This window comes from Grammomys surdaster, unplaced genomic scaffold, assembly GCF_004785775.1.
Source record: "Grammomys surdaster isolate TR1022 unplaced genomic scaffold, NIH_TR_1.0 126109, whole genome shotgun sequence".
NCBI lineage: Eukaryota > Metazoa > Chordata > Mammalia > Rodentia > Muridae > Grammomys > Grammomys surdaster.
In genome coordinates, this window is record NW_021620917.1 from 5,930,236 (window position 1) to 5,952,945 (window position 22,710).

Genomic DNA, 22,710 nt, shown 5'->3' on the forward strand with positions numbered 1-22,710 from the left:
TCAGGGAGGTAGCTTCCTTTCATCAGTGAGGCCGTCCTACCTCTTAGCAACCTGTTAGGAGCTCAGAGTGGCAGCCATTTATTTGGGTCACTCGTCAGTACTCTGGGCTCTTCTGGTCTTCCTCGGATTCCAACTGGGGAGATGGTCTGACAGTCAGAAGCATTTGTAGGACTGCTCATGTGATTGGCTTTGGCCCCAAAGTGACAAGCCATGTGTTTCGGGAAAACACAGCACAAAGTTGGAGAAATTTGCCCATATGTTCCATTCTACAACATTTATGCATTTTGTGTATATGTGTTTGTGTGTTTGTGTGCATGTATGTATGGAGGCCAGAGGCCTATGCCCAGTGTTTCCCTCAGTCACTGGCCAGCTTATTTTTTGAGATAGGATTTCTCAGTAAACCCAGAGTTTGCTGATTCAGCTAGACTGACCACCCAGTGAGTTCCAGGGATCCCCTCACTGGGGCCGTGGGCGTGTGGCGCTGCACACAGCTCCCCGCACTGTGGATGCTGGGGTCCGAGGTCAGGTTCTCGTGCATCTTTACCAGCATCTCCCTAGACCCAATTTGTGCATTTTTCTCTAGTTATCCAGAGTGCCTCCGAGTGCTGTGATCCTGGTCCTGTGAGTTTCAGGAGGCTTCTTACAGACAGACATCCCAGATGTATACTACAGGTGCCATCCTGGCCTTCCTGGGACTGTTTCCCAGAAAAAGCCAGTTCAGTAGCTCTATCTTTCAGTGTGGGAAGGAATTTACAGCTCCAGGAGAGTGTCATTTCCCTGCCCTGCAGCTGGTACCTTCCCCCTCCCCCTCCAGCCCTCTGGCACAGCCGTGTGCCCAGAGGGAACAATTTCAGTAGCTTCAGTGTTGACAGCTGGGCCTCTTTCCTGGTTGCTGGGAGCGTTCTGGTTGCTTCCTTTGATTCCTGGAGAGTGTTGGCAACCAGAGGTGAGTGTGTCCAGCTCGAGTGCAGATGGGGAAGGAGGGGTCCCTGAGTACTATTCAGGGAGGCCGCCGATACCGGGGAGTGCTGATGGAGTGAGGCTCTGGAAGGAGTGGCAGAGATGGGTCCTTACTCACAGGTCACAAGCCCTCTCTTAGCCAGGAGAGCCTTGGGACCCACAGGGCTCTCCCCTGCCCTTGGTGATCAGTTCCAAGTTTCCTTTTCAACACTGAGATTTCCCGCGCCCTGGCCCTGGGTCAGAGCACTCAGAACTGCACTGGGAGGTGTCCCCTTTACTTTCTTTTGTTCTACATCTTCTTCTTGGATCCTTACGTAGGAAGATCCTTCCTTGCTCATAGGAATTGTCAGGAAGTTATGACATAGTGGGTACAGAGTCAGGTCAAGAGACAGAGACAGAATTCAGTGGAGCCCCTCCCCTAATCAGATTTCAGTGGTTTTAATTGTTTGTCCTCTTCAACTCTATTTTTGTTGTTGTTTTTTTTTTCTTCAAAGATTTATTTATTTATTTTCTGTATATGCGTACACTGTAGCTGTCTTCAGACACACCAGAAGGGGCATCAGATCTTATTATAGATGGTTGTGGGCCACCATGTGGTTGCTGGGAATTGACCTCTGGAACAACAGTCAGTGCTCTTAACCGCTGAGCCATCTCACTAGCCTATTTTTATTGTTCTTATTGTTGTCATTTGTTTTGACAGGCTCTTCATCTGTAGCCCAGGTTGGCCTTGGACTCTGGGTCCTTTTGACTGAGCCTGTTGAGTGCTGGCATCGCAGACATGCACCACCACACCCAGCTTATTGCCTTTTTAAAGCATAAAAGTCCAGGTCTGAGGAGGGACCACAGTCAGTAAAGTATTTGCAAGGAAAACCTGAGTTTAATCCCCAGAACCCGTGCACGAAAAACCAGGTGTAGCTGGGAGAGGGCTCAGCAAACGAAAACATTTGCCGCCAATCCTGATGACCTGCGTTAAGTCCCTGAACCCTTATGGTAGAAAGAGAGAACCAACTTCTGCAAGTTGTCCTCAGACCTTCATGTGAAGGCATGTATGTTGTGTGTGCATGTATAAAATAAATGTGTAAGCAAATAACTATGAATATGGGTGTTTTTGCTTGCATGAATAGCTGTGCATTACATGTATGCAGCGCCTTAAGAAACCAGAAGAGGGTGTTGGCTCTTCTAAGACTTGCCTCATGACCCTAACCAGGGTTTCTCTTTGTGTGGTCCTGGCTCCTCTGGTACTTTGCTCTTTAGACTAGATTGGCCTCTGCCTCCTGGGTGCTGGGATCAAAAGCATGCGCCACCACTGCCTGGCTCCCCTGGAACTTTTTAAAGTCAGGTGTGGTGGCTTACAATCTAGTCCAGTGCTGAGGAAGCACAGACAGTGGATTTCTTGGGCTCACTGGCCAACCAGGCCAGCCTAATAGTTGAATTCCAGGGGCAAAAAGGACAGTGGGCTGGAGAGATGGCTCAGAGGTTAAGAGCTGCTCTTTCAGGGAACTTGGGTTCAATTCCCAGCCAATCCATGGCCACTCACAACTATCGGTGGTTCTGGAGAGCCAGCGCCCTCTTCTGGCCTCTCAGGCACTGCACACGTGTGACGCACAGCCACACATGCAGGCAAAACATCCATATATGGGCAACAAGTATACACCTAAAATAATAGTGGACACTTCCTAAGAAATGACACTGAGGTTGTTTTCTGGTACAAAGTACATCCTGAAAAACCAGGATGCTGTCATTTGAGAGGCCCCAGTGCACGTTTTTTGTGGTCATGTTTCTAAACATACTCTGTGCCTGGCACGCTGAGGAGCTCGTGAGGCGGAAGCAGCAGCTTCTCCTGTTTGCCACTCCCGCCCGGGTCCACTGCCCCAGTAGCTCAAGCACACAGTCTTTTGCCACCTCTTTTCTATTGAGTCATGTGGTGTGGGCATCCATTGTGGCAGGCATTCATAAATTAACTGAGTGGCCTTCACATCTGCCACGAGTGGGAACCTGAGGGAATGACTGTGAGCCACTAACAGTGGAGCCAGGTGTAGGAGATGACCCCCTGTGCAGGGTCTGCTCCTGACAGGATGACGCCCTGTGCTTAGCAGCTTCCTGCCTGAGACATCCTCTGGTCAAAGCACAGAAAGGAGCTCTGTCCGAGCAAGACAGGCTGTGGGCAGTGGAGGGGACAGAGACTGGATTTCCGGAAGGGTGGGCCAGTCAGTGTTGTTGGGATATGGTACTTGGAGAAGAAGGAACCACACTGAGAGAACACCCCGGAACCTGCACGGCAGTCAGCTCGGCTCTGCCTACATTGAGTAAGTGGAGTGAGGGTCTACAAGGCTGGTCCAGGGGCAGCTGATGGCTGGTGGGATCATGGGAAGAGCTGATGGGATTATGGCGTGGCTGGGCTGGAGGTGAGAGCACGCTCAACGTAGGAGATCCCATGTTGATGGAGAAAGCCTGAAAGAGGCCACGGAGGGCTATGTGATCATCTCTATGTGGCCTCCCCTCTTAAAGATCCCTAACGCTACCCCACTGGTGACCAGGCTTCCAACATGGGACATAAGTGGAGCTCTCAGCAGCTACTGTGACACCATTGTCACTGGGTAGAAGCCAGCTGTTTTTGTGACCTTCCACTTATGGGTGATAGTCTCAACACGCCAGGGATTATGACAGATTTTTAAAAAATTTATTTGTATTGTTTTAAACTATGTGTGTCTGAGAGAGAAGGCAGTGGTATATGCTTATGAGTGCAGGTGTCTGTGGGAGAAAGCATTGGATCCCCTGGAATTGAAGTTACAGGCAGTTGTTAGCCACCTAATGTAGATGCTAGGAACTTGACACAGGGCCTCTGCAAGAGCACTGTGCACTCTGGCTGTCCCAAGTAGCAGGAAGGTTGACTGATGAGTCTGAGCCATCTCTCCAGCCGCAGTGATGGCAGACTTTTAAAAGACAAACATAACGGACGTTTCTGGCAGGAATTCCATTGCCCAAATTCTCCAACAGTTGAAAGCTAGCTGGCAACAACTGCACAGCCCCAGAACGTAACAGAGCTGTGAGTGAGTGAGCAGCCTGGTGTGGTGATGTGGCCGCAGTCCCGGCGTCAGGAGCCGCGTTTATTTCCACAGTGCCTTCCTCTTTGTGTCATCAGACGGGACTGTTGCATAGAAGGTGGCAACCATCGTAGTCAGGACACCCTCCAGCAGACCCATGGTCTTTGGCTAGCCCATGTCACTGTGTCCCTCATGGTATGACTGATGGTGTGGGAAGAGAAACTGTCTTGTCTTGCATAGGTTGAGTTGAATATAGGCAAGCTAAGCATCCAAAACCTATGAACCCTGCTCAAGCTCCCTGGGAAGGCAGTCTCTCCTGAACACTAGCAAGGGATGTGGCCTGTGCCAGCAGGCAGGCCTTGTCTAGCCCCCTACTCTGTTCAAGGACATGCCATTGTCCAGCCTCTGCCTGCATCTTTGTGTAAGGTGCTCAAGGAGGCCAAGCAACCTGAGCCTGCATGGTGTGTGGAGGAAGAGGATGACCACCACATTGACACAGCTCTCTCCAGACAGGGCCAGCTCTGCGAGGTTCATGAGTAGCTCATCTCTGGGGGAGCCCACATCCTTCCACAGCTTCAGCTGGGCCCGATGTAGGAGGACCGCATTGAAGAAGAGTCTACAGGCAAACATGTTGAGAGCTATGGCCAGTACCACCCAGTGTCCAGAGGCTGTGTCCCTTTGAGCAGGAGCCACTCGCCAGACTGGCTGTGTAGCATACAGAAGGAAGAGAACCATCTGGAAGCTCAGGGCAAGTGCAAAGCCCAGGCTGAACTTGACAATCTCGTATTCAGGCCATGCAGTCAGCGGATCTGCCTGGCACAAGGTGGTTGTGTGCAGCTCCCCAAATGTGCCTAGCAAGGACACCACGATGAGGGAGCTACAGACAGCACAGCCCCCGATGGCAGCTAGGCTTGCCACAGGCTTTGCCAAGAGCCGGCAGCAGGGCGATCCCGGCAGAAAGGATAGGAGAAGCATGGCTCCCTGCAGATACTGGGCCATGAAGTAGCAGGCATTGGAGAAGAATGAGAGTACTCCACAGCCCAGGTTTGTCGTGGGCAGGTAGTCAGGTCGGCCAGCAGCATTGAGGGACAGTAGAGTCACCAAGATGCTAGTGGCTGTGAGGCCCGCAAGGAGCCTGTCCAACACCCCCAGCCTAGTACGGTCCCGGATGAACACGCTCAGACTGAAGAGCCCTATCCCTAGGCTCAGTGGGACACACACTGCTATGTACACATGCATGCACCTGGAAATGACGCTCTGTGCTGCAATGACATCTTCCACAGCCAGGGACACACGGCTCGGGTAGCGGACCCAGGACATGTTGTGACGGTCCATCTTCAGGAGAGCTCTCAAACCTGCAACAGAAGCAAAAGCTGTGTGGCCACGTGGCTGGTCCAGGGAGGGGCACATGTGCTACATAGAGACAGGGTTTCCCAGGGATGCCTAGCGCCAGCCTCTGTGTGATGGAGGAAGGATATCTGGGCACAGTCTTGGCATCAAGAGTAAGGGCTCAGGTTCAGGTGTCTCCAACAGGCCTGGGCTTAAAAGGTTCAGGATGAGACGAAAGAAAGCCCAGGCACCGTCACGACCCGTAAGAACCCCAGTGCTGCTCAGTAGCTGACGGTGGCCTTTGAGCATGATTCTTGGCAGTGGTCTGTCTCCCATGAAGGGCTCAGATGGCAATTTCCCAGGAACAGGGTTGTAGGGTCTCCAGCACTGAGTCACCAACACTTACTGCCATTGCTGGGGACAGGCAGGACTTTGCGTTTGAGATTCTGAGACATTCTAGAAGATTCCGGCCAGTTTTGACCTTTGTAGAGACCTTATTCTAGAAACTGGGGTGGCGTATTTTGGAGGCTGAGATGTTGTGGGAGCTCCCTGGGGTGGCCAGACCTCCCGCCCTATTGGCCAGAAATGACATAGTAGCAGTAAATTCCTGGGAAGGGCTTTAAATAAAGATACTGACAGCCCCAGTGCTCTGCCAGGCCATCTTTGGTAAATGAAATAATCTTGTTTCCATACAAATGGCCCCTTCCTCCCTTTAAAATTTAACGAAATAGTAGTGGAGACCAGGAAATAGTGTTGCTGTTTATTCAAAGGAAATTGAGGGTGATAAAAGTGGAGCCATAATTTTAATGGGGCTCCTGAAGGCTGATCTAGCTCCAAAGCCAGCCTTTTGTTTGCTCCAAAGAGAGTCCACATGTCTGCGTGGTGTGTGCGGGTGGGGGTGCGTGCATATGTTGGCCTGGGCTGGCTGGTGTGTACAGTGTGACTACAGTGTGGCATGATGAACCTGCTGTACTCAGACTGAGGTTCCATGTGGTGGTTTGAATGAGGTGTCCCCTCTGGGGTCAGGCATCTGAATACCGGCTTCCTAGTTGGTGCTGCTGTTTGCAGATATTCAGCAGTTGTGGCATGGCTGGTGGAAGTGTGCCACTGAGGGCTCACTTTGAGGGTATAGAGCCTCCCTCACCCTCTGCCTCTCCGTTTCATGCTTGTGGTTCTGCCTGCTGCTCGCCACCGTGCCTACCCACTCTGATTGTATATTCTGCGTTTCTCTACAGTAACAAACACCAAAGGCCACAACAGCTGTCACATGTAGAAAACATGGAGGGAGGGCCTGCTTCACTTGCAGACAGGTTCCCGACTGGACAGAGATGAGACAGGAGAAGGGGAATGGGCAGGGAAGAGCCCTGTGGCAGAGGGGGGGGATGGGCAAGGGGTCTTTTCCCAGCATGACTTGGTAGCAGGAGAGCACAGAGCTGGGAACGCTCCATGCCGTGTCCATGTGTGGGTGTGCGTGCGTGTGCCTGAGAAGGCAGAGGGGAGCGGTGGTGGGGTGGGGTGGGGTGGGGTGGGGTGGGGGATGTGTGATTCCCTGGAACTGGGCTTATTCAGGTTCTCTGTAAAAGCAACAAGCACTCCTAACCATTTCTTTGGTTTTAAAATCAAGTTCTTTGCTTTTATAATTTTTTATCATTTAATTTTGAATTCTTGTTACTTTTCTCTTAGGCATGTGGTTGTTTTACCTGTGTGGATGCCTGTATCCTGTATGAGTGGTTGGTGCCCGCTGATGTCAGAAGAGGGTGTCAGATCCCCAGGGACTTAAGTTACAGATGGTTGTGAGCCACCAAGTGGGTGCTGGGAATTGAACCAGGGTCCTCTAAAAGAGCAGCCAGTACTCTTAAGCCACCAAATCCTCTCTGTAGCCCCTATAAAAAAATTTTTAACTAAAATTTCAGCATTTCACAATGCACACTATTCTAGATTCAGGAGTCCAGGCTAGCCCTGTCTGTTCACAGGCCTCTTGGGTTCTAGACTTTAGGACCCGCCACAGTCAGCAGGTCATGCACTGTACCTTGCCATCCTGTTCACTCTGTCAATCTTCAGACCCAGAGGACAGTTCTCTCTGGGTGTCCCAAGTAGCAAGAAGGTTGACTCTGATGCGTCTGAGGTGTGCTCAGATGTTTACAGTGCCTCTGCTACCGCCGCCATCCAGCCAGCCCTTGCTACTATCTGTGGGCCTGCGGACTCCTCATCCTGTCTTCTCTTCAGTCTGAAAAGACACACCACTGGCCGTGACGGCTTCCAGCTGCCAGTGCTTAAGGAGCCAGCAGCGTGGAAATGAAGAGCCATGGCCGGCCCGGGAGGAAGCAGTTTCAAGTCTATCTTGTCAGGTGGAATGGGAAGTCATCTTGTGATCTCTGACCAGTGTCAGGAAGGAGAGCTGCCAAGCAGGCATCTGATACACGTCTGCAGCCACTCCGTGTCCCGTGTGTGCAGAGCCTGTGCTGCTGAGGACTGTCTGTGGGCATTGATCACCAGGCGCTCTCTGACTTGCTGCTGTAAGCTCTGGCTCTGCTTGAGCTCGCTCCTTTCCACAGACTGATTTCATCCACAGGGAAGAAGGAAGGCTGCAGGCTGCCAGCCAGGGTGGAGGGACCTTGCTCAGGCCCTAAGTGCTCTAGCCAGGGCACCTCCTGGCGCCATCTGGGCTCACACAGGGCCTTCATGCCCTCAGTTCTCAGATCTCAGATCTGACCATGTGCTGGGTCCCAGTGCCCCTTCCCAGTTGGGAACGTGAGAAGAAACGGTTGACTCCTGAGAGGCGGACACTGGTGCTGCACAGCCATGCTGGGGGGCTCTGCTCCCTGTACCCAGCCTGCCCAAGTCGAGGGGTTCACAGAAGTGCCACCCTGTGCTTTTGTCCCTAAGAGTAGGAGGAAACTCATGCAGACAAGATGAGTTTGTCTCCCTCCAGTCCTGTCCTGCTGAGGCCAGCTAGGGAAGGAGCAGCCAAGAGCTTTCTGTGACATCACATCCTGGTACACCTTAATGCTTACTACCATCTGCCATCCTGTCTCTGTTGAGGTTTGGAGGCCCAGCCACTCTTGAGAGCCCAGGGTCACGTGTTTTCAGTCCTAGCAAGCACCCCAGGGCCAACTGGCCCCTTTACCAGCATCTTCTACCTGACAGACCCACTGAAGCCCTCTACTGCCACACCTTCCACAATCCACCCTTCACTACCCAGCCTGCTCCTGGCACCCTGTGTCCTGGGTTTCTCTGCAGCCTGGACAGTTCCTCAACTCCCCTTCCTTCACAGTTCACCCCAAGTGGGATGGAGAGAGGGGAGGGAGGCAGCGGGCTGCATAGGGAAGCCAGCCTGAGCTTGGCTCCCAGTGTTCTCCCATTGGTAATACTATGCACTAGTCCTCTGGAGTATGTCTGTCTGACAGTGCACTTCCATCGCAGTTCATATGCACAGTAGGACAGCCCGAGTCAGTTTGCCTGGGTCAGCCTGGGAGTTGGTACCACTGAGCCCTGAGCCTAGAGAACTGGCTGAGAACTTGAAGCTCTTCCCCAAGTCTGTTTAAAGAATCTGCATCTGTAAAAAGGACACGTATTCTTCTTGACAGGCACTCCCTAGACTCTGGTCACAGCTCTGACACAGCTCCGTCAGTGACCGCCCTTGACCCCCAGCCCCGGCAGCCATGTGTCTGTTTTATCTCCTGCACTTTTACATGTCCAGATTAGCACATGGTAGGTCTCTGTGTAGAACCCTCAGGTCTTGCTTTCTTGTGCCCAGGAGGTGTGTACCTCCCTGGCACCATGTGTCTTGTCACTAACAAGTGTACACAGTGTTAGACAGCGGCTCTTACACAGCTGCTCTCCGCTCTTCCATGCAAAACACTTTTTTTTGGGGGGGGTCACATATCTGAAAGTGGCATGGCTAGCTCCAGGATCACATGAGGTCACCCGTTTTCTGGGGTGTCTGGACCATCCTTTTCTCCTACCACAACCCAATCCGGCTTCTTAAAAATCCTAGAACGCTCCAGGACAGCCAGGGCTATACAGAGAAACCCTGTCTTGAAAAAACAAACAAAACAAAACCTAGAACGAGAACGCCACAGAAGAGAGACAGACACTCCATGGATGCATTGCAGGCTGAGAACCTGGGGCCTCCTGACCCTGAAGAAGGGCCGCCAAGGTCACTTGCGTGTCCCTTGGGAGCTCCCTAGGCTAGCGTCTGAGAATGCTGTGTTCCTACAGAGGCTCTTGGCCACCACTCTGTAAATAGCCCTTCAGAATGGTTCCTGGAAGTGAGCCCCTCACCCAGCACTGCTTAGGTGGAGAGAGGAGGGCGAGCACAGCCCAGGGCATTTTTAAAGGCCACAGGAGAGCGTCCCAAGCCCTTCCCACACGGGCGCCATGCTCCTGGAGAGCCTTTTCAGCCACACTTACTTTACAGATCTTTCCAGCAAGGGTTCAAAAATTGTTTTAATGCAGAGATGACTGCGTGAAATGCAGAAATAAATGCGTGAGATGCTACTGTGTGGTCCACAGGTGGCATGAGTGCCCTTACATGTGTGTGGTACAGCAGGCACAGTGGCCTCTGCGCACTAGGAGGGTTTCCTGGCTCCCACCACCTCCATGGCTGCCTCAGTCTCAGACTGAGTCTTGAGGGACCACAGGTTTGCTGTGATGCTCCATGGACTGTCAGCCCAGGGCATGGGAAGCCTGCAGACATGGCATAGGAGATGTCAGAAGTGGAGAGTGGATTGAGAAACTAAGTCCAGAGCTGGTGCACAGAAAACCAAAGTTGCCCTGAGAGACGGACGGTTCCTGTGTCTGACCTGCTGTGCTCCACCCCGCAGGCCTCACCCCGCTCCATCCCCCCAGCTGTCTGTCCTGTTGGCAGGACTCAGCCATTCTAACGCCTCTGGCCTCGGCTCTGTTAGTGTTTCCATTCCAATCTCCTGTCCTGTAGACTGGGACAGACCCACTGTGAGTCATCCTGTCTGCCTCACATGACCTGATGTCCTGCTCCGGCCCCTGGCCGACCCTGCACAGAGGTATAACCTTGGAGGGGAGCTTGGGCTGACAGTACGGTAGTATGCAGGGCCAACCAGGGGCTGCCAGCCTCTGACCCCCAGCCCAGGGATCTGGAAAGGCAGTACAGGACTCACCGACTGTCACAGTGGGCAGCAGGGGCCTGCCTGACTGTCCTGTTTGTCCTTTTGGTCCCAAGGCTGTCTGTTTCTGTTTTTTTAGGAACTGAGAAAAGTTACCTTCATTAAGGATAAGAGCAGTCTCTTGTTTGTTTTTCTTGAAATTTCCAGATAAGATGCATGTGCCTTTTGTCTCATGTATGTGTGTGCATGTGTACACATGCCAGGCACATGAACATGCAAACATGTATGTACATGTATGTATAACCGGGCAAATACCAACACACAAGTGTATATGTGCACGTACATAGGTATACACAGAATCGAAACCATGCACATACCAGGCACACCCTGCCATGCAGATGTGTGCACACCAGGCACATGAACAGGCAGACATACATTCACATGCATGTATACATAGACACATACCTAGATACGTCTTTACAAACAGGTACACGTATGGGCACACACCAACAAAAACTGTATACACGTGAACATGTACAACTGGTCTCTAGGAGCTTCGGCATTCCTCCCGGTCCCCGTGTGCTGTGGGCCAGGCCGGCACTCTAGTCCGGTGACCAGTGGCCTAACCGGGCAGACCTGCCTGGCCTCACACGGGCTTCCTGCTTCCTGCAGAGTGGTTGCTCTGTGGGCCTGTGGGTAAGAAGCAGAAGTAGATCAAGGAACTAGGCCTCCTAGCACCCCTCGGCCGTCGTCTTTCCTTTAGCACACTTCCTTCCCTGGCAGCATGTTAACTGGGGGACTCTGTGATTGTTTAAGGCCTGAGTGTTCCCAGCGTCCTTGATGGGCACTGAAGATGAGAGTGGAGGGTGAACCCACAGAGGGTGGGACCCAGACCACGTTTGCCACCCTTCTGGCTTATGCATGGCTGTGTGTGGCACCTTTCCCACAAGGCTGAGCTTGGGGAGTGCTGAGGTACAAGCTCACCCTGAAGTCAGGGCTGCTGGTATGGACCCTGAGCACTGGAGCTGACCATCCCTGTCACCAGGTGTCATGTGCCACCTGAGGCCCTCAGCTGTCCTGAGACTCAGTAGCAGAACTAGAGTGAGTGATCTGAGAATTTCCTCCAAAGCAGGACTCACCTGAGACAGACAAGCAAGAGTTTGACCTATCCTGTGCTGAGCTACCTGGGGGGGAGGGCAGAGCTGAGATCACCAGGAGAGGTGTTTGCCATTTCCTGGCTTTCCGTAGTCCTGACTCTTTCTGTAGTCTTGATTCATTCACTGTGGTTCTGTGAGGATGTGCACAGCCTTCATATAGTGTGTGTGTGGTGGTGGTGGTGGGGCAAATGATCTTTTTCTGTTCTCGATCTGCAATATGTGGTACCCCAGCTGCGGTGGCAACAGGGGGTAGCAAAGCAGTCTGGCCTGTGCTGCGGTGGCAAAGGCTTTTGGCAGTAAATCCTGATGAGTTCTCTGCGGCCTGCCCTCCATGGCACCTCCCTGCTGGTCCTTCTTCCAGCTACAGGTCTTCCTGCCTCTTTTGGCTGCTGTTTGATGGCACCCTGCCTGAGCTGGGTATGGGCAGGAGGAAGGTCTCTGGCCAACCAGAGGCAAATAGGTGGGCTCCGGGAGAGGGGATAGGAGAGCAGTGGAGTGCTTGACCAGAGCAACTTCCCTGAAGAGCCAAAGGCTTCGCGTCTCGACTTCCTGTCGTCTCGTCACTCTTTCAGAAGGTGACGTTTGTCTCTGGTGGCCCAGTGAGCCGTCAGCACTGCAGTGGTGCTCACATACATCTGCTGGGAGGTTATGAGGCCCGTTTCCCCTTCAGGGTTCCGGTTTGGGTCTGCTAAGCACCACTGGGATAATCTTCAGGCTGTCTTAGCAAGAGAGCTGAATGCACTTGGCAAGGCCTCCGAGGCTCTCCTCGCCTTGGCCACAGGGACTCACGTCGAGAGCATCACACCTGAGTACAAGGCCCACCTTGTGCAGAGGTGTTCAGCCCGATTGCCCCAGTTTCCAAAGGCTCTCTCCAGCCCTTGCCCACTAACGCCATCCAGGCCCCGCCTCATGCTGCTCAGTCAAGCCAAGAGTTCCCTGTTTCCAGGTCTCATGCTCCATGCAAACACACATTCCAGATGTGCCCAGTATAGCTGATTCTTTATGTTCTGCCACACCAGCCTCTCTTTATGCCCCACACCCATCCCCAGAGCTGGAGTCCTCCCAGAGCAGTTAACCTGACAGCCATGCTGGCATTAGCTGTACTGTCTGACCACTCCTGGACCCTTCAGGAAGAAGCTGTATCACCATACCAAAGGCTAGATTTTTTTTTTTAACTTAATGGAACTGACCTGCACCATAAAGAAATTGGTTTGCACAAACTTCCTACATCTTTAAATAGCCCCTGGGTGTATTCTCTGATCAGTCAGAGGCAGGAGGACAAGCTGGGTGAGCAGGGCCGCTACCTCCCCAAGACATAAAAACAGTGCTCACCTGTGCCAGGCCCTGGGGTCCACACAAAGCTCCGTCAGCGCTGGGGGGCTGCCTTGAGGCTGGGGCATGCTCTCTGTTCATCCAGCCTTTCCTCCATTGCTCTACACTTTCCAAAGACAGGCTGGCACAGACGCCCACAGTTTCTAAGGAAAAACAGGATTTGGCCTGGAGTCACCCAAACCACACACCGTGTTTAAGTGGCTATGGTTAGACCATGTGACCTAGAAGAATTCAAATGGGCCTATGTCTGAGGTGGAAGAGTGACGTGTGTGAGTCTGAGGGTTTCCAGAGCTTTCTTGCAGAAGTGTGCTGGCCACTCACAGAAGGTCCCTCCCAGAAGGCAAAGACATTTGTAACCTAAAATAGGAGCTGAAGCCCCACCCAGCAGGAAAAAGTCCTCCCAACGAGTGCAGACCAGTGCCTGGAGCCTTGCCATATGGATGAGGGTCTCTGACACAGGGTGACTCAGGACAGTGGACACTACAGTCTGGATGGCAGGTGATAGCTGGCACCCCGTACTGCCCTGCACACCAATGGCTAGAGCTCGTCTTGGGGTTGCATGGCATGGGGCTATGCCTGGATGTGGTGCCAGGAGGCACATCTGCTTGTGTTGTCTCCACCAGGCCTTGCCCAGGACGCCATGATGCTGGCTGGGAGGAATCCTGAGCTGGGCACAAGTTCTGAAGAGAGAGCCCCAGGTAGATGGAGGTAAATGATCTTGGATACACTTAAAATCTCACAATGTAGTGAGATTTACCTCACTCCCATCCTACACTCTCATCCCCGTGTGTGCCTACGTTTGCAGTGTTGCAGGCTGTTCACGTGGCATCGGCCCAAAGCTGCCCTGTGGTACTGGTCTTTGGCGGTTTCTTCAGCCTCCTGAGTGCTGTAGGAGAGCCATCCCAAAGCTGTGCCTGGGGCCTCTGGGTAGTTCCTGTGTGGCCCACTGCTGTCTGACTCAAGGGGCAGGGGTGGGGGTGGGGTAGGGTGGGGCTATAAAGCCATTAACTGGGGACCTGGACTCCTGAGTGCATTTTCAGCCCTGAATGCCAGGTGCTTCCCCAGAGAGGAAGAATCTAATGGGAGAGAAGTCTGAGGAGGCCCTAATGGCTCAGGCCTCATCCCAGTGGCTGTCTCCTCTAGGACAGTCACTACCCCTCCCTTTCCCCCTCCCAACCTGGCGTGTGATGAATGCAGTTTGTCAACTCACATCTCTATGCCAGCTTCCTGTGTGTCCCCTTCCTGGCCGTGAGTTCAGTATGGTAGCATTCAGCTCTTGGACTTTAAGGCCAGTGGGGCCTCAGAGGGCCACTCTTCTGCTTTGTCTTGGGGCCACCTCTGGTACTTCCGTATTTGACTACAATTCTCAGTGAGGCCACTGGTTGTGACCTTCCTAATGGCCTTTGACAGTTCTGCAAAACCCTATTGTATCACTGGAGAGACTAGTCCCTGCGAGACCTCTGGCCCATCTCAGTACCCCTTTCGTATCAGGTTTCCATGACAGGATGTGACCTGTGGGCTCACCATCCAGCCTCCTTTGCCTCACTTGGGCTTTGTCCCACAGCGTGAGTGCCTGGGCCTTCTCCTGGGGACTGTACACTGTACAGGCAGGCACACACGTAGGATGGGGACTCTGGGGCTGACAACCCCCTCTGTTTCAAATTCCATTTGTCTGCTGGTAAGAGAAATACAGCCTTCTCTGAGGCCCACCGCTGTGCCCTCTGTGTGTCGTACACCCTGTCCCCTGGTGACAGGACAACCCCATGTTATCAGTCTTCTTCCAGAGCCATCTTCTGCTTGTCACAGAGAGGTGCCTAGCAGCAGCTTTGGGCCCAAAAGGAGAAGCCCCCGGGGACAGGCATGAGACTAGAGGCTGTGCAGCTCAGCTCCAGCTGAAATGAGGTAGTGGCCAGCCGCCCCAGCCTCAACAGCTCAGGCACTAGAACCCAAGGGGACTACAGAGCTGGCTGCAGTCAGTGCACAGACGCATACCCCAAGCCTCTGCACCTTGGTGTGGCCCTGCATGTCCTCAGGTCCTGATGCTTCCCTTCTGACCCATGCTTGTCCTTAGGCTGACACAATGCGTGGGACAACCCTGGCTCGTGTGTGTGTGTGTGTGTGTGTGTGTGTGTGTGTGTGTGCCTAGACAGAGCGGCTGTGGCTCCTCCCTCTGCATTCACTGCTGTGTCATCTTTGGGGTTAGACACCCCATCTCCAGGCCTCAGTGTCCTTCTGGGAAATGAGCAGTGATAGCCCCCGAGCTCAGGTCGGCTTGTGGTTGAGCTGGTATCCCTAAAATATAACAAAGGAGTCAATGGGAGCTCCCCTGGGTGGTGTTGGGTAAACTCTGGTTCTCATGGGTGTTGCAGGGCCCCAGCCATGAACCACCTCCCAGGCAGACTTCCATTCTAGTTCAGTGACCACTTCCTTGATGTCACAGCCCTTCTTCAGTTTATGACCCTTGCCTAAGCTTGTGATTGCCTGAACGTGTGCCGTCCGCCCTAAAGTGCTAGTCTGAACCTTTGCTCTGACCTGGTAAAGAAATTCAGGGAGATGTCCCTAGATTGCATGCTCATGCTGCTGCAAGCATCCAGAAGGATGTGGCCCTCGGATTGCGTGCACATGCTGCCGTGGGAATTCAGAATTGAGGAAGACACGGCCCAGGGCTGCATGCTCATGCTGCTGCAAGCATCCAGAAGGATGTGGCACCGGGTTGCGTGCACATGCTGCCGTGGGAATTCAGAATTTAGAATGCAGCAAGATGTGGCCTCAGATTGTATGCTCATACTGCCATGAGATTACAGGAAGATGTGGCCCTCAGACTGTGTGCTTGTGCTGCTGTGCTCAGGACCTGCACAGTCCAGAGTCCTGCTCCACCAGGAGCCCCCAACACCAAGAGCAGAGTCTATGGTAGGCGGGAAGGAGGGGAGTTTTGCATAGGGAGAGAAGGAACAGAGGGTGGGCGTGGCTTCCTTCCCCCTCTGCCCCCTGCCATAATGTGGTTCTTCACCAGCTGGGAGGCTTTGGCTGACTCCATCATGGCCTTCCCCTCCCGTTTATCATTTCCCCGGCTGAGCCTATAATGTGCCCATCATAGGTAGCCACCTTAGCCTATGAAGTACCCGTCATAGGTAGCCACCTTAGCCTATGAAGTACCCGTCATAGGTAGCTGTCTTCCTCCCTGTCCCCTCTTAAGGATGTACCTTGTTTTCTGTTTAGTTGGTTGGGTTTTTGTTTTTGAGACAGGGTCTCAGTATGTAGCCCTGCCTAACCTGGAGCTCACCATGTAGACCAGGCTGGCCTCAAACTCAGAGTGAGTTTGTCTCTGCTTCCTTAGTGCTGGAATTCAAGGTGTTGTGCCACCACACCCAGCAAGAATACACTTGATGTCATTTGTGCTGTGATCACCTGGCCACAGGCCACAGATGATCTGGGCAGCAAGGTGTCCCTAGGCTTCTCTGTCTGCACAGCTGCACTGGAAGCTGGGGGGAGGGGAGGCTCACAGGATGGCCCTCCTTCCCACAAAGACCCATAGCTGGCCATTCACACAGCCAGGTGGTGGAAGCAGCTGGAAGAACACACCCATGCATCTGTCCAGCAGACATCATTCAGCACGAAGACCACAGAAGCTCTGACACACAGCAGTATGGGTGGCCCTCAAGACACCACAGTGGGAGAAGCTGGACACAAAATGCCATGTACCTATGATTCCACTTCAGAAGAGACAAACCCCAGGGACAGAAAGCAGACAGGGCTTCTCGGTGTCATTTCTTAGTGCATCAGCAGTGATGACTTTTCTGATCCTCTCTATACAGAGATTGGCAAGGATACCATGTGTCTGAGCTGCTTTATGAGCGTCTCCAGAACACAGCCGGCACTTTTCCCTGAAAGTCTGCAGAGTGACGGTGGCCAACACATGTGTCTTAGGAAACAGCTCTAGGAGACCCTTTGGCCTTTCCCCAGTGCCTTACTCTGTGAGCCTGCAGTTTGGAAAGGTGGTGGTTATGGGGCATTGGCATCTGGGGGCCTATGGAAGGAACTCAGTATGTGATCTAGGGGGTGGAGAATCATCTTGCCATACTGTGTCATGCCAGCTATGGTAAGAACCAATGACTTTGGTCTTCCAATGTGGCAGCCCAAGGGTCAGGAGGACAGGTTCACAGAAAGACCTTTACAAAACCTTTTCCATGATGAGGGCTACAGAAAATCAGGAGAGGGAAGCCAGGTCCTGGAATTGGGACCAGGGATTGAAAGGCCAGTGTGGATCTGGTCTTGCCTAATGCTGGGTGGCACAGGTCTCTGTACCTGGTCCTTTTCTGTTGTGGGACATCTGTCCTCACTGTGTTGGGCTTGGCTTCTCTCTGGCTCACCTCCTGGTCGTCTGTCTGGTGTCTCAGCTCTCAGTCTGGCATCTTTCCTCACTTACAGTGGCACTGTTATCGGCACACTGCCTACCAGGCTTTTTTATCCTGAGCATGCACATTTAGGGGCACAAGCTATTCTGTGATCTGTCTACCTGGAGCAGTCAGTGAGTCTGTGCAGGCTGGGCCTGGGGTCTGCTCTAGGCTACTGTGGCTTTCCTACTAGGTGGTGTAGACTGAACCTGCCAAGGATCCCCAGGGGAGTGCTGCCTACATTGTGTTGTGTCCCCAATACAATACCAACTGATCACCTGGCTGACAGTGTAGTGACAGCTGCAGGCCCTTCCTTGAGGGTGGCATCTGGCTCTCTGTAACCTTCAACTCCCAATCATCCTGCCTCTACTGCCCAGTGCTTGGGTTATAGGTGTGTACCACCACACCTGGTTTATGCCATCTGGGGTTAGAATTTCTGGCTTTATGCACAACAGGGAGGCCCTCTGCCACCTGAGCCATATCCCAGCAACTGTTTTTGTTTATCTGATTTTGAATTTTTTTGTTTTTTGTTTTTTGTTTGTTTTTTGAAAGAGGATTTCTGTATAGCCCTGGCTGCACTGGAACTTGCTCTGTCAACCAGGATGGCCTAGAACTCAGAGATTCACCTGCCTCTGCCTCCTGAGTGCTGGGATTAAAGGTGTGCACCACCACTCAATTTGAATTTTATTTATTTGTTTTGAGACCAGAGTTTCCCAAGCTGGCCTCTCACCAATTAGGCCAGGCTGGTTGGTCAGTGCGCCCCAGGGTCTAACTCTCTCCATAACCCCATCATTGTGCAGACACGTGCTCTTTACCACACCTGGTATTTTTATTTCTGCATCCCGGACTCAGATCCTTGTGTTCGCAAGGCAAGTGCTTTACCAACAGCCATTTGTTTTGTTTAGCTTGGAGCCTTGGGCCAGGCACTCAGATCCAAGGGAAGGCAGGCCCATCTTACCATTCCATCTGTGCTAACTAATTTTATGTCAGTTTTACACACGCTAAGTCAGAAGGGGACACCAGTTGAGAAAATGCCTCCATAGGACTGGGCTGTGAGTAAGCCTGTACAGCATTTCCTTAGTTAGTGATTGGCTGGAGAGGCCCCAGCCCACTGCGGGGGGGTGGTCTTGGGTTTTATATAAAGCAGGCTGAGCAAGCCAATAAGCAGCACCCCTCCATGGCCTCTGTATCAGCTCCAGGCTCCTGTTCCATTTGAGTTCTTGCCCTGACTTCTTCAGTGATGAACACTGAGCGCTGTGGAAGTGTAAGGCAAACAAACCTTTTCCTTCCCAACTCGCTTTTGGTCATGGTGTTTCATGACAGCAATGGTAACCCTAACCAGCATACCGCCCTTCGCCACCGCCTCCCTTTTAGTGAAAGGACTTGGGGGTACTATGTCATGCTTCCACTCTCCACCTCCCTTCCTAGCTGTGGCTGAGAGACTGACACTTGGCTGTACCAGCCATGTAGAGTCAGCTACAAGGAATCTCAGATGAGGCCGTGATGGGAGCCCAAGCATGCACGATCCTGAGCTGTGTCTGTGCAGAGTTGTGTCTACCGTGGGGCTGTGTGTTTGTGTGCCTTTGTGCCTGCATTGTGAGCGTGTGTAGTTGCAGCCCAGCCTCCCCAGTGCTGTGTGGGCATCAGCTACTGCTGTGTCCTAGCATCTAACAGGAAGCAACGTAAGGGAAGAAGGCTTGATTTGGGACTCCTGGCTTGAGGGGATACAGTCCACCATGGCAGGGAAGGCGGAGGCATGCACAGGAGGCTGCCAGTCACACCGTCTCTACGGTCAGGAATCAGAGAGAGGTGAACATTGTGATTTTCTTAGGGAGCATTGTTATTTTCTTAGTTTGCTTTCTTCTTTTTCTGATCTGGGATGCTAGCCTGTGGAGTTGCCCACATGCAGGGAGGGTCCTGCTTCAGTTAACCCAATCTAGAACATTTTTGACTGATGTGTGAAGTTTGTCTCATAGGTGATTCTGAGTCCTACCAAGTTGATATATAAATAGTCACATTGGACTTGGTATTATCAAGGCAGAGTTTCCTGTAGCCACAGAGAGCCTGAATCCTGTAATTGTCTACAGGACTTTCAGACCTGAGCCTGTAGGTGCGGCTGACCAAGAGTGTGTCGGGAATCCCTGAGACCTGAGAAGATCCCCATTCTCCCAGCTGCCTCTACCTCAGACACAGGACTCGGGAACACATAGCTAAACAATCTAGACTCACTGAGTAGAGCCAGTACCCTCGGGCTTTCCTGAAGGCACAGTGAAGGAGAATCTAAGGACACCTGACATAGTGCCAGGTTCACAAGACAGACTCTTCCCAAGAAGCCATTGGAGTGGGCTGGAGAGATGGCTCAGTGGTTAAGAGTATAACTGCCCTTCCAGAGGTCCTGAGTTCAATTCCCAACAACTATGTGGTGGCTCACAACCATCTGTAATGGGATCCGATGCCATCTTCTGGTGTGTCTGAGGACAGCGACAGTGTCCTCACATACATAAAATAAATAAATCTTTTTTAAAAAAAAGATGGGCTGGAGAGATGGCTCAGCAGTTAAGAGCACTGACTGCTCTTCCAGAGGTCCTGAGTTCAACTCCCAGCACATGGTGGCTCACAACCATCTGTAATGGGATCTAATGCCCTCTTCTGATGTGTCTCAAGAGAGTGACAGTGTACTCACATACATAAAATAAATAAATCTTTAAAAAAAAAAGATATAGGTGGCTCATTAGTTGTTAGGGAAATGCATACAGGCTGTGGAGGCATGGTGGTGCTAGCCTTTACAAAAAAAAGAGAAGAAGCCATTGGAGCCTGGAGAGGGAAGCCTATGTCCCCAGTCTCATAAGCCCCTGCAGTGGGAGTGCTATATGACAGGGCCTTGCCCATGTCCCCCACATCCACTGCAGTGTCTGCCACAGCAGGTGTGGCTTGAGAGCCCCACATGGTATTTAGCAGTCCATCGGTGGGCCTGCACACAGACCAGCCCTGCCTCACCACCGGAGCATGTGGGGTCTTTGCCCCTGCTGGCTCGGGTGCCAAGGGCTTGATTGTGACTTGAGAGCAAGACGGCTACAGGAGAGCAGCCCTGGCTGCAAGTGTTCTCTACAGCAGAGGGAAGGAATGGCCAGTGACAGGGCCTCCATCCCTCTGAGAGCCCTGCTGTCTCCCAGACCCATTGTCCCTCAGCTTAGCCATGGTGTGGCAAAGACAGACTAGGATAAGTTGTGTAGGAGCCCAACTTAATGCTCAGAAGCTCTGGAGGTCAGGGCATTTCTCCATGTAAATCTATCCTGTGACGGAGATGGCGGACATCAGTGGGATTGCACAGGATGCTTAGCCGGGCCCACATTATCTACTGTGGGAGGACCTTGGGCTTGGCAAGCTAATAGCGATTGCCTAACTTGCCCTCTCCTGGCTCCTGGCCACCTGTCCCTGGCCTGTGCTGCCTGTGGGGGTTTGAAGTCACTGACGGAAAGTCCGTTAATGGCCACTGGGTGGAGCTCTGAAACACAAACCCAGGGAAGTCCTAAGACAGGCTCTTCTGTTCATAGCGTGACAGCGACAGCACTTCTCACTTTACAGCATTCTGTATGTGTCTCCCAGGTTCATGAGGGGCTGGCCATCCTTGTCCTCTCCTCAGGAGACACTGAGGGCCAGTACATACATGACCCAGTTGACAGGTTCTCCAGGTTCCTGGCTGATGAATTCTGACAGGTGTATGCAGCCATATATCCAGTGGCCCATTGAGAGACCATTTCCATCATTCTAGAAAGTTCCTCGATCCTGGCTGTGGTGGCGCATGCCTTTAATCCCAGCACTTGGGAGGCAGAGGCAGGCGAGGCCGGGCTGGTCTACAGAATGAGTTTCAGGACACCGAGGGCTACACAGAGAAACCCTGTCTCGAAAAACAGAAAGAGAGAGAGAGAGAGAGAAAGAGAGGGAGGGAGGGAGGGAGGGAGGGAGGGAGGGAGGGAGGGAGGGAGGGAAGGAAGGAAGGAAGGAAGGAAGGAAAGTTAGTTCCTCAAGGCCCCAAAGATAATGCCTCTTTTCCTGGCCTAGGGAGGCAGGCTGTTGGGTGTCCAGGTGACTGTTCGTGACTGTTCACACAATGCATATTATACACACACAGGCACACGTGCACGGAGGAAGACCTGGAAATAGGAGGGTGGGGGAAGCAGGGAGTGGGTGGTCAGGACACAGAGTGAGTGTAACTTTTCAGCAGTGATAGGTTTTAAATCCTTCCCTTTTCCTAGCTGTGGCCTGACACATCAGCTAGGAACACTTTGGCTCCCTCACTGTGGGCCACCTAGGGGAGCTGAGTGGCAGGAGCCTGGCTCATCCAGCCCTCCTCTAAAAAGAAGCCCGGAGGCATAGCTATGATTTATCTCAGATTAGGGTTGGAAAGAAACCCCGGGAGCCTAACATGCAGCCCAGAAGAAAAGAGTGGCTAAGTCTGGGAATATGGTTGACGTTGCCTTCACTCTAGGCCTGAAGTGCATGTGATGGCTTAGGGTAACCTCTGCTTGAGTTCCCACCTTAGAAAGCTCCCTGTGGACTGCTGGTCCTGTCCCTCCTGCCAGCCGTCGGGCATGCTAGGTATCACCGGAGGCTATCTGCCTTGGTCTTGTGGCAGCAGGAGTATCTCAGCTTGCTGAGGGTTTTGGTGCATCTTTCAGGGACCCTGCCAGTTGTACATCTTAACAGTGTAGGAAGGCCAGGAAACCCAGCTGTGGGAGCAGTCCAGTCCTTGCACTACCCTGGTGTGCCAAACATAGAGACGATCATGGAGATACTCCTCAGTGGCTGTGCCTCAAGATAAGTTGGATCCATGGGGATTTGGACACTCCTGACCTCAGCTCTTGGTTTTGCCAAAGCCAACTGCACCATAAGAATCCCAGGAAAAGCACACCCCCAATTGCATGGTCATTCACACATGCATTCAGCAAAACCAGGCAAGCTCACAGCAGACTCCAGACTGTGAGCTCATTACTGATGGCACCGGGACTGTCTCACACCCAGGTTCTTACTTGTTCACTTATTTCCCAGCACTGTGTGCAGAGTAGGGTCAGCTGCTGCTGGGACAGACCCTCCCACATGTGCAGGAGCCTCTCAGCCTGTCCCTAAAGATAGGTGACATTTTGGGGAAAAGTAGAATGGTACACAGCTGTAGCCTTTCCCTTGATAATCTATGGCTAGCTGAGTGACAGCTCTTAAGTTCCCTTTGTCACCTATAAGGCCTGCAGCCACAGGGCACATGACATCTGAGCGGCTCTTGGTTTGCCAGCTTAATGTAATTCTGTAGACAAACTATAGAGTAAACAAAAAAAAGAAAAAGCTGAGATTTATAGTATGAGTGGAAACAATCTTTTAAAGAAAGATTTGTGTTGTTGTTTGTATATGTGGATAC

General features: G+C 52.4%; 2 protein-coding genes across 6 annotated transcripts in view; one reads left to right on the plus strand and one right to left on the minus strand.

The window, feature by feature from the left end:
* Positions 1-22,710, plus strand: part of CUNH7orf50 (chromosome unknown C7orf50 homolog) — a 101,364-nt gene that overhangs the window by 38,976 nt on the left and 39,678 nt on the right. The window lies entirely within an intron of this gene.
* Positions 3,671-14,218, minus strand: LOC114611425. 5 transcript variants are annotated; one of them, XM_028756114.1, is made up of 3 exons: positions 14,117-14,218; positions 12,907-13,049; positions 3,671-5,359 (listed from the first exon to the last, which is right to left on the minus strand). In XM_028756114.1, exon 3 carries the CDS (start codon positions 5,337-5,339, stop codon positions 4,368-4,370), a length of 972 nt encoding a protein of 323 aa, XP_028611947.1. In that variant the 5' UTR covers positions 5,340-5,359; positions 12,907-13,049; positions 14,117-14,218; the 3' UTR covers positions 3,671-4,367. The 5 variants fall into 5 exon arrangements, with proteins under 5 accessions (XP_028611947.1, XP_028611951.1, XP_028611949.1 ...); XM_028756118.1 differs by lacking the exon at positions 14,117-14,218 and adding an exon at positions 9,305-9,313 and having other exon boundaries at positions 12,918-13,082; XM_028756116.1 differs by lacking the exons at positions 12,907-13,049; positions 14,117-14,218 and adding exons at positions 7,034-7,216; positions 7,363-7,647.

Bases quoted from the DNA above. Each gene is read 5' to 3' on its own strand.
- LOC114611425 (XM_028756118.1), bottom strand. From the start codon at position 12,987: ATGAACAGAGAGCATGCCCCAGCCTCAAGGCAGCCCCCCAGCGCTGAC.